We start from the raw sequence: 11,143 nt of genomic DNA, 5'->3' as shown, positions 1-11,143 counted from the left end.
ATGAAACCCCCCCCACCAAAAAAAAAAATCGTCTAGCAAAATAAAAATACAAAATGCGTCATAGGCCTGAAGGTGTTACAGGGTTATAAAAATGCTTGGTGAGGATTTAACGCTTGGTGGTGCAAGAGTTATCAGTGCAGTGTGGTGTCTGGGGATTAGGGTAGGTGCATTCAAGTGGTCAATAGCAGATAAGGGTTAAAGTGTTCAGTGACGTTGGAATAATGGTGATGATGATGAAAACTACTACTGCTACCACCACTACTACTACTACCACCACTACTACTACAGTTACTACTACTACTATTAAACCACCACCACTACTACTATTACTACTACTACTACTACTACTACTACCACCACCACTACTACAGTTACTACTACTACTACTAAACCACCACCACCGCCACCAACACTACTACTACTACTACAACTACTACTACTAAACCACCATCACCACCACCACTACTACTACTACTACTCTTATATTTGTCAGTAAACGGTAATTATCTGAAACTGAATCATGGGAGTTCATTCTTAGCACCATTACCCACTCATGACCGGGACAACTCTACTATTTTATTTCACAGACATAATTAATCCATCTGAGGACAGTATTCTCGTCGGTTCAGGAAGCTCCCTAACACCCCTTCCTTAGCGATTTATTTTGGATACAGCTGGTTAGTATAAATTTGTAATGTATAGTGGTATTTGAACGATTTAAATTATAGAATAGCAAAGAATAATAAGCAAAATAAATCACTTAGGACGAGGTGTTTGGGTACTTCCTTAACCGAACGTGTCACAGGAAAATAATAATAATAATAATAACAACAACAGCAATAATAATAATAATAATAATAAGGTTACTACACTACATATACATAGAAAATCATGCTCCCCTGCTCTCTCAAGCATCCCTACATAATATACAAATACACCGATTCATTTTTTCACTTATTCGCCTTCCCTCTCATCCATCCATCCATCCATCCATCCATCCATCCATACACACATACATATATACACTAACCGACTCACTCTCACATTTTCTCTGTTTCACTAATTCACAACCTCTCACTCTTCTTTACTCAACCTACATCAAACTCACTCCCCAATTCTCTCACTCTCGCTTCCTGTCACACTCATTCCCACTTCCTTGTACTCACTCAAACTTTCTCACACAGGCTTACTCACTCACACTCAATGGCAATCGCTCTCACACTCACTCACCCTCCCTCACATACTCATTCCCTTACCTCTTACTTTCTCACACCAGCTCACTCTCTCTCACACTAACTCGCTCACTTACTCCCACTGACTAACCCTGACTTATTTTCTTTCACACACACTCTTACTCGCTCACTTTGTCAATGTCACTCATTCTCTCACCCACACTCACTTTCGTAAAATAGAAACAAGAGAAAGATTGAGAGAAAGGTTAAGAGGAAAAATACACAACAGAAAATTCTACAGTCAACGGTTAGCGAGAGAGAGAGAGAGAGAGAGAGAGAGAGAGAGAGAGAGAGAGAGAGAGAGAGAGAGCAGCTAACAGAATAACGTAAGACATCCAAGTGGGAAAAGGATCTCAAAAAACAACAGGGATTAAAAAAACAACAGGACACCCAACAACGGTAACTAACGATCAACGGTTCTCGGTAACAAAACAGGAATTTCAAACAACAGAAAACGAAAAGACAAAGGATTACAAAAACCAACGGAAAATGCATCAAACAAGATCTGAAAAAAGCAACAGGAACTGAAAGGAATAACAGCAAGACTAACGGCGCAACACAAACTAACAGCCAAGTGTTCCAAGAGCAAAAACAATCTCTTAAGCTGTAACAGAAAACGGAAGACAAAGAATCCAACCAAAGGAAACCTCAAACGCACAACAAACAGAAGAAAAATGCGTCTATTGCCTGTTCATGTACCAGCAAACTATCTATTATCTCAAACAACAACAGGAGCTTCAAGAAACAACGGTAAATCCAGTCCGGCAAACGGTAACTAACGGTCAACGGGTCCCGAGATCAAAAGAACCTTTGAACGACAACAGAAAACGAAGGACAGAGGGGCCAAGTATAAGCATAACGACAAACACATCAAGCAATAACAGGAACTCAAAGGAATCAACAGGAAGACCCTCCCAGCAACAGGAACTCAAAATAAACGAACAGCATGACCCTCCCAGCAACAGGAACTGAAAATAAACCAACAGCAAGACTCTCTCAGCAACAGGAACGCAAGATAAACCAACAGCAAGACCCATCCAGCAACAGGAGCTCAAGATAAACCAACAGTATTACCCTCCCAGCAACAGGAACTTAACATAAACCAACAGCAAGACCCTCCCAGCAACAGGAACTCAAGATGAACCAACAGTATGACCCACCCAGCGACAGGAACTCAAGAGAAACAACAGCACAACAGCAAGACCCTCCCAGCAACAGTCCCCAACGGTCAACGGGTACCCAACGGCGCGTCAAGAGGCCTCAAGCGACAACATCCTCCCCTGGTGGCAGCTACAGGAAACATCGCATGAATTTCAATCTCCCGCGTCACCTGCATTCCTTCACCCCCTCCCCCTCGCATTGTTGACGTGCTTGTGAGTGCTTGTATCTCATAATTATCTTGTTTTTGGCCATAATAATGGATAATTTTTAGTCTCTAATAACATCGTACCGTAAAACAACCTTCATCTGTGTGGGAAGGCTTATATATTGTTAAAGACACGTTCAGTTCACCCTACAGTCTGAACGGAAATAATACGTTGTGTAATCTTGTATTAATATAGCTACTCTCACTCCTCGCAGCCCTTTCTTTATTACACACGTATATGCTTGGGTATGTAGTAAAAAAAAAAAAAAAGATAACTAGACTCTCTGACAGCGCGTATCTCCGCAAAGGCTAATAAAATTCATGATGTAATTCCTCTTCCCTACGAGATGAATACCTTTTGGTCTCACATGGCTATTTACTTTCTTCGGTCGCAGTCTGCCACAAAGAGCGCATACCTCCACCAACGCCACTTTTTTTTTTTTTTTTTCTATATCCGGATCCGAATCTGCCTCAAAATTTAATCAACTCTTCCTTGAACCAACGCCAATCTTATCCACCAGGTTTCATTAAAATCGGATGGCAACTTTTTTTTTTTTTTTAGACATCTTGCACATAAACAATCTAGCAGACAGGGGCGAATATATTGTAACTGCACGCAAGGATGTGTGGTGGGGGTAATGGCGGTATTGTGCTGTTTGGCGTGAGTGCGGCCCTGACTGAGTCGTTCTGTCTGCCTGTTAATGTGTACAAAATAACTTGAAACAGTTCTAATCTCAAGTGAACAACAATACCTGGTGGAACGGGTGAGTGTCTTCCCAGGGTGTGACCTACTGTTGCTGTTTTGTTTGACAGAAAAACAGATCAGAGATGAAAGCTACATGGCAAGATCAACTTAATCAGATCAACTTAATCGGTTTTGATCCAATTAGACCAAATTTTGTGAAGGGGTTGAGGATGACTCTATTTTGAAAACAGTCAAAGGCCAAAGTCATAGGACCAAACATGATGAGGCATTTAGGGTCATGCAAGAATGGAGTCAACTGATTTTGAGAAGAATCGATCTAAAGTCAGGGGCACTGGGTGAACTCAAAAGTTTGACCCTTACACCCACTGTAAATTGACAGATGATTAAGAACACAAAATGGTGAAGCACATGGCCTTTTAGTTATCTTTGGAGTATTATCATTTAATGGCATATCAACGACATTTTTTTTTTTTTTAGTGAACGAGCTTCTTTTACATTTATTCTTAACAGTTGAGACCACAACTGCACACCCTCAAGATAAACGTAATATCAGGAAGCAGGAAGTGGTGTGCAGAAGCAAAATGGCGGACACAAAGGCTGGTGAGTGTGTGTGTGTGTGGGAGGCAATAAAGCGTTGGCCACCACCTAAGTCCATTAGCATCCCGGCCACACACACCTGCACCATCCCACCACAACTGTCCGCCGCCTGATGACCGAGCGTTTATATGCCTTTACTACGATACAATGGACTCAGGGCTGTTACGATGTGGCTGCGTCAAGTGAGGTAATGGATACGAATGGGGTTATGAAATGGAACTGTTTGTCGTTTTAGCAGTGACATTTATTTACATCTTTCCTTCTCATTTTATACTGTTTGTCGTTTTAGCAGGCATACTTATTTAAATCTTTCCTTCTCATTTTATACTGTTTGTCGTTTTAGCAGGGATACTTATTTACATCTTTCTTTCTCATTTTATACTGTTTGTCGTTTTGGCAGTGACATTTATTTACATCTTTCCTTCTCATTTCATTCAAAGATGATATTATGCTTAGGGAAGGCCTCATGTAGCGAAGGTGTAAGATAATCTCTATTAATCTTTCCAGTATACGACGACTTTTTAAAATCTTCCTTAGCTAAGCGATTTTATTCACCTGAGGGAAGACACCTGGGACAGAATAGGCAAAAGAATAATTACACGTTGCTTTAACTGGCGAGGATATGAAATACTGTTACTGGTGAAATACACGAGTTCGTATTCTCTCCGGTGAAGTTAGATCCCTAACACCTCTTCCTTAGCGATTTGTTTCTGGATACAAACGGTTAATATCCTTTTGTAATTCCGGCGGAGTAAGGCGATAGTAGAAGGATTTATGAAGCACAGAAGAGGCTAAAAAGGTGTAATAAACAAAATAAATAGTTTATCAGAGGAGAGGATAATAAGGTGTAATAAACAGACTAAATCGTTCAGGGAAAGGTGCTACGGAACGTCCTCAACCGACGAGAATACAGGTCATGGAGTATAGAAGTCTGTGGATCAAAGGAAGGATAGTGTGTTACAAGATGCTGTAGAGACTAGATATGAACAGACGAAAAAAGGATATATAAATGAGTATATCCAACACTATAACATCTTCCTAACATTATTTCTGCTGTTGCTGATCTCTTTAATTTAGCTTCAGAGAGTAACCTAGTAGTGGAAAATATACAGAGGGCAACATCTACACCATCCACTTCGAAAAATCTCAGTTAGGCAGAAAAAACAGTCTGTAAAAGGCACGAACAGAAAAATAGGTGATCAGGCTGAAGGAATTTAAGAGTAGGAGGCAGCGTGGACGTTCAAGATTAAGGTGGATGCATGTAGGAAGCAATAGAGGTGTGTATTTTGAGAAGGCAAAAGAAATGACGTGTTATCGATATGAATGGATGAAGAATGACTAATAATGACCCTAACAAGGACTGCAGCTCTTATTTTACGTGCAAGTAAATATGAATCTCTCTCTCTCTCTCTCTCTCTCTCTCTCTCTCATGGAAGGCTTAGGCGTGGGAGGTGAAGCACAGGATTTCAAGGGCCTGAAGAGTGACTGGATGTACGGATCATTTCACCGGGCACTCTGTACGTAGTTTCTCTCTCTCTCTCTCTCTCTCTCTCTCTCTCTCTCTCTCTCTCTCTCTCTCTCTCTCTCTCTCTCTCTCTCTCTCTCTCATTTTCTCCATATTCCAAGTTCTCTTTATATCCCTCAGCGTGATACCTAACTATTCCTTCCTTTTCTGGCAACTCCTTTATTTAATCATTCCAGGGATATTATCAGCCTCTAGATTTCCAGTCCATATATGATTAAAACTGAAAAAACACACTGTACGTAATAATATCCTTTTAAAACACGATCTATCCTTCACGTGGTTTATTTCTTCACTAATATCCTTCCATCCCATTTCCTTACGTGATCTGCATGATCACAACCGAACAGGAAATGTCTACCTTACTATCTGTCTATCTATTTAATGCCAGACGCCTTAATCCCGTAAGGGGTAGCCACAAACAAATCGCCTCCATGTCGCCCTGTCCCCCGCCATTTCACTGCCTTACCTGTCCTAGTTATTTGCATTCGTTAACACATTTCAGTTCTCTATCTCATACTGCCACTTCCACTGATGAATGAGGTAACATTGCTTAATAATTTGTATCTTCCATCGCCTGCATAATATGAAGAGGAAGAGGAGGAGGAGAAGGAGGAGGAGGAGGAATGATGGAGAAAAACGGAACAGGAAGAAAAGGATGAGGGCAAGAGAAGAAGGAAGAGAAAAACGAGGAGGAGAAAGAGGAGGAAGAGGAATAAGAGAGGGAACGGGAATTCGAGGAGGAGGAGGAGGAGGAGGAGGAGGAGGAAGAGAAGACGACGGAGGAGGAAAAGGGTGAGGAGGAAGAGAAAGCAAGGGAAGAAGAAGATGAGGAAAAGAGGTAGGAAGCGTAAGAGATATAGAAAGACGGACATATGGAGGTGGAAGTGAAAGACGAAGACAAAGAAGAGGTAGAGACGACGAAGAGGAAGTAGAATGAGAGGAGGAAGAAGAAATACGAAAGGAGAAAGAGGGGATAGAGGAGGAATGACAAGGTAGAGAGGGAGGAAGAGAGGATGCACGAGAAAACAAAAGAGGAAGGAAACACGGAAGAGGAAGAGGAAGACAGACGAGGAAGAGTGACTGAAGAAGAGGATGAATCTGTGTGTGAGTGTGTATGTGTGTGTGTGTGTGTGTGTGTGTGTGTGTGTGTGTGTGTGTGTGTGTGTGTGTGTGTGTGTGTGTGTGTGTGTGTGTGTGTGTGTGTGTGTGTGTGTGTGTGTGTGTGTGTGTGTGTGTGTGTGTGTGTGTGTGCGTGTGTGTGTGAGAGAGAGAGAGAGATAACAATAGTAACACAGACGGATTCACTCTCCCCTCCTCCCCAACACGAACACCCCACTGCCCTTGTTGCCGGGGTGAGAGGGGAGAGGAGGGGTGAGAGGGGAGAGGAGGGTGAGAGGGGAGAGGAGGGGCGAGAGGAAAGGGGGTGGGGCGAGAGGGAAGGGGGTGGGGTGAGAGGGAAGGGGATGGGGTGAAGGACAGAGTGGGTGGCCCTATTAGTGACTTCCTCTCTCTCTCTCTCTCTCTCTCTCTCTCTCTCTCTCTGCAAACCTAAGTGTAGGAATGCTTATGTGAGAGGAGCACGTGAAGACACACACAGACGAATGAGGAAGTAAAGGAGCGTTGCGGTGTTGATATGGCCGTCATTGAAAGCATTAGGAGTGTTACCTGGAGACAATTTATCTAAAGCGAGTGAGTAAATGAAATATAAGTGTCAGGCAGCAAAGACCATAAGGCACTACGTTATAATTCGAAGGTGCAATAAGGAGTAGGAAGGAAACGGCAGAGGATAAGTAGAAAATAGAGGGAGGATATTGGATCAGGTGACGGGTATTTGGCGTTGAAGAGGTCTTGGTGCTTAGGTGGTTTTGGCTTTGAGGTGACTGGGCGATGATGTGGCTTTATTGCTCAGTTGGTTGAAAAGCTTTACAGAGGAGGGGTCGACGTCACTGGAAGGTCCTTAATTCTTCTTGTCACGAAACCAAATGTCTAACCTGATAGGGGTAGAGCGAAAATAAAGGCCGGAAGAAACACTGAAGTAAAGAGGTAAGACTGAGGAGAAGAGGAGGACGATAAGAAGAGAAAGACTGAAGACAAAAAGGCCCCTTGCAATCACCACTTAGGACAAGCAAGGAAACTAGAGAAGCATTGTTGCCCCCACTCCCAGGGGCTTAGCCATGTGGAGAGGATGGAGAATGAGTGACTGACTAGAAAATGTACGTGAGTGAAGTGGAGGGGAAGACCGAGGATGATATGGAGGGATGGGGGATAGTGGCAGAAGAGAGGGGAGGAGGTGTGAGCTGGAGAGAGGGCAGTCCGATGGCAGAGGACGGGGTGACATGAAGGTAATTCGTTTGTGGCCACTCCTTACGGGATTATGGCGTCTGATGAGAGAGAGAGAGTTAATTCACCCATTCTTTGCTGTAATATTTCTTTCGTTCTTCTACATTACAGTTTGGTCTTTCTCACTTTTTCCCAAATGTTTCGGGAACTGACGACTGGGGAGGATGTTTCTGATTTGATATTTTAGTCTTATAATTAAAAAATATATATATCAGTCATTGCTTCCTCTATAAAAAGCAATCACGAAAGCACAAATACACTCTATGCTGTTCGCTTTCACTGTACTCTCTCTCTCTCTCTCTCTCTCTCTCTCTCTCTCTCTCTCTCTCTCTCTTACACCACACACACACACACACACACACACACACACACACACACACCGCTCGCTGGTGCAGTGGTAACGTTCTCGCTTGCCAACTGGTGGACGAGAGTTCGCACCTCGCTCAGGTTGCGAAAAGTTTCACTGACGAAGTGGGTGGTTACTGTCCCCCTTGAGCAAGGGGACGGGTGTGTGCGTGTGTGAAGGTCACAGCCTTGCCCTTAGATCGGACTATATGAGCTCCCAAATCCCTTCCGGGAGGGTAAAAGCTGACAATCACGACCATCAAGTGATCCTGATCGACCCGGTGAATTACACACACACACACACACACACACACCTCTAATTCTCCTCATCACCACACACACACAATAAATGCTATACATAAAACACATTTCCCACTCTTCCATTGGCTATAATTCCCACCCCCATCTGCCACCTCTTCTCTCCCCACTTAGTCTTCGTTGAGGTGCTGCCGAGTGGACACAGTACTAAGCTGGTATTTCTGATTAGGTAGGTTCGAATCCCACTGTCGGATAGATGAATATTCTTTTTAGTCTAGAAAGGCCTCCTATAGCCAGTCTGTTTTCATCTGACTGAACTAGGCCAATCCCACAACTCAATGACCTTCAGTTATGAGGTAAGAAATGAATCTCCTTGGTTACTAGTCAAATCACCATCATTCTGACTGCAGCACTCCATTAATTGAGCTGAAAAAGGATAGAAATGTTAATGAGATAGGAAATGAGTCTCCTTGGTTACTAGTCAAATCACCACAATTCTGACTACAGCTGGCCATCAGTTAAGGTGAAAATGGACAGAACTGTTAATGAGACAGGAAATGAGTCTCCTTGGTTACTAGTCAGATCAACACCAGTCTGTTTACAGCTGTCCATCAATTAAGCTGAAAATGGATAGGACTGTTAATGAGATAGGAAATGAGTCTCCTTGGTTACTAGTCAAATCAATACCAGTCTAACTACATCTGGCCATCAATTAAGCTGAAAAACGATAGGCTTGTTTGTCGGGGTGGAGAAAATGTCCACTAGTTGTGACGGAGTTAAAGATGAATATAAAAGAGAAAGTTATGTTCAATGGGCATGTTCGTTGTTCAACCACTTTAGTACAGTAAGATGAACTTTGAACATACTGAGGAAAAGACGGCCAGGGAATGCAAGATGGTCTCCACACGGCTACGGTAAATGGCTCTACGCAAAAGATGATAAAGTCTACGGATTCGTATTGCCTCATTTCACTAGATGTGTTTGTATGGTTTAATCTCTGACCCTATAATGCTCTTAAACATCACCCCCTCAATAAATAAATAAATAAATAAATAAAACGGTAGGAATATTTGCCCATGGAACAACTGTACAAGTTTAAAGTAAATTTGCGAAGAGAGGAAGGAACAGGATCACGCTGCAGAGTTTGGCAGCAAGCATTGTGTGATCATAAATTCATATAGACTTGAGAGAAGGCAGTTTAGTCAGACACAGTTATGAAAAGATCACGTAAAAATAAGTTAGAGAGCTTTGGAAAAATAAAAATAATCACTGAAAATAAGACAAATATGTGTCCTCCTAACTACGAAAATGAAAATCTGCAACAAAACAAATTCCACAGAAGGAAAACCATGCAGAGACACTAAGACTGATGCGAAAAATTTACGCCATTGGACTAAAATCTTTAATAAAATTCCAAGGAGAGTTTAATTAGAGGGACTGCAATTCCCCAGGTGGCCGCCCCAACGCCTTAATTATTTTCAAGAAAGTCGAGGTTCATTTCTGCCAAGACTATGAATTCAGAATGGAGGGAGGAGAGGTCATTAGGCGCTACACTCTGATGCTTTTTATTATTATTATTATTATTATTATTAATTATTATTATTATTATTATTATTATTATTATTATTATTATTATCATTACTTTTATTATTCTTATTATTATTATTATTATTATTATTATTATTAATACTTTATTATTATTATTATTTTTATTATTATTACCGTATTATTATTATTATTATTATTATTATTACTTGTATTATTATTATTATTATTATTATTGTTGTTGTTGTTCTTGTTGTAGTTGTTGCTGTTGTTGTTGTTATTATTATAATTATTATTATTATTACTACTACTACTACTACTATTACTACTTCGACAACTACTACTTCTATCACAATTATTATTATTATTTTTAATAGTGCCAACCCAGATTGTTTTTTTTTTTTTTTATGACTTACGAAGAATCTACAGTAATGGAAGGACCTTGAGGTGGTTTGGCCTTGTGCAGAGAATGGAGATAAAGCCTGATTAAGACAGAGTACGTGAGGCAGAGGAGGGATGGGGGCGAAGGGAACCGAGGACGGGATGGAGAGATGGGGTGTAGAGGTAAAGAGGGCTGTGTGAGCTGGGGAAAAGGCGGCCTGATGGCGGAGACGAGTGACGGAGGAGATACACTTGTGGCCACCCCTCCTTGGATCATGGCGTCTTGTTAGATAGATAGATATGTAGATACACAGATAGATAGATGGGTAAATAGATACACAGATAGATAGATGGGTAAATAGATAGATAGACAGATAGGCAGATAGACAGACAGGCCAAATCTAGTGCAAGGGTTTTGAAGTCTGTGTTTATCCCATCCCGGAATAAATCCCTCATAAGCTGGATATAACAGCGTAAAGAAACAACAACACATAATAATAATAATAATAATAATAATAATAATAAATAATAATAATAAATAATAATAATAATAATAATAAAAATTGTCTTGCCCTTCCTAGCCCTAAGTAATTTTAAGACTCGAGGTTTTCATCAAAGACCTGCCAACCAACGACATGCAAGGCCACCACCACAGACCACAGGGAGAAGAGGCCACTGATTGGGGGAGAGGTGAGAACGAATACTGTAGTTCTTTCACCTTTACTTGGCTCAAATTTGGTCATTTTGTAGGTGAGAACGAATACTGTAGTTCTTTCACCTTAACTTGGCTCAAATTTGGTCGTTTTGTAGGGGAGAATGAATGCTGTAGTTCTTTCCCCTTAAGCTGG

The 11,143-nt window shown here is 41.5% G+C and overlaps 1 protein-coding gene across 1 annotated transcript in view; it reads left to right on the top strand.

Moving 5' to 3' along the window:
* The first annotated feature begins 2,370 nt into the window (after window positions 1-2,370).
* The window catches only part of LOC145391236 (uncharacterized), a 90,506-nt gene continuing 81,733 nt past the window's right edge, over window positions 2,371-11,143 (top strand). The window contains exons 1-2 of the mRNA XM_080265911.1: window positions 2,371-2,557; window positions 3,815-3,904. Coding sequence (XP_080122037.1) covers window positions 2,371-2,557; window positions 3,815-3,904 — 277 coding nt within the window. The remainder of the gene's footprint in view (window positions 2,558-3,814; window positions 3,905-11,143) is intronic.

The sequence above is a fragment of the Coenobita brevimanus genome, chromosome 17 (assembly GCF_032717465.1).
Source record: "Coenobita brevimanus isolate Jiangsu-jjx chromosome 17, ASM3271746v2, whole genome shotgun sequence".
In the NCBI taxonomy this organism is placed as follows: Eukaryota; Metazoa; Arthropoda; class Malacostraca; order Decapoda; family Coenobitidae; genus Coenobita; species Coenobita brevimanus.
Note: the sequence above shows the minus strand (reverse complement) of the source record. Positions and strands in the feature narration are given on the sequence as shown.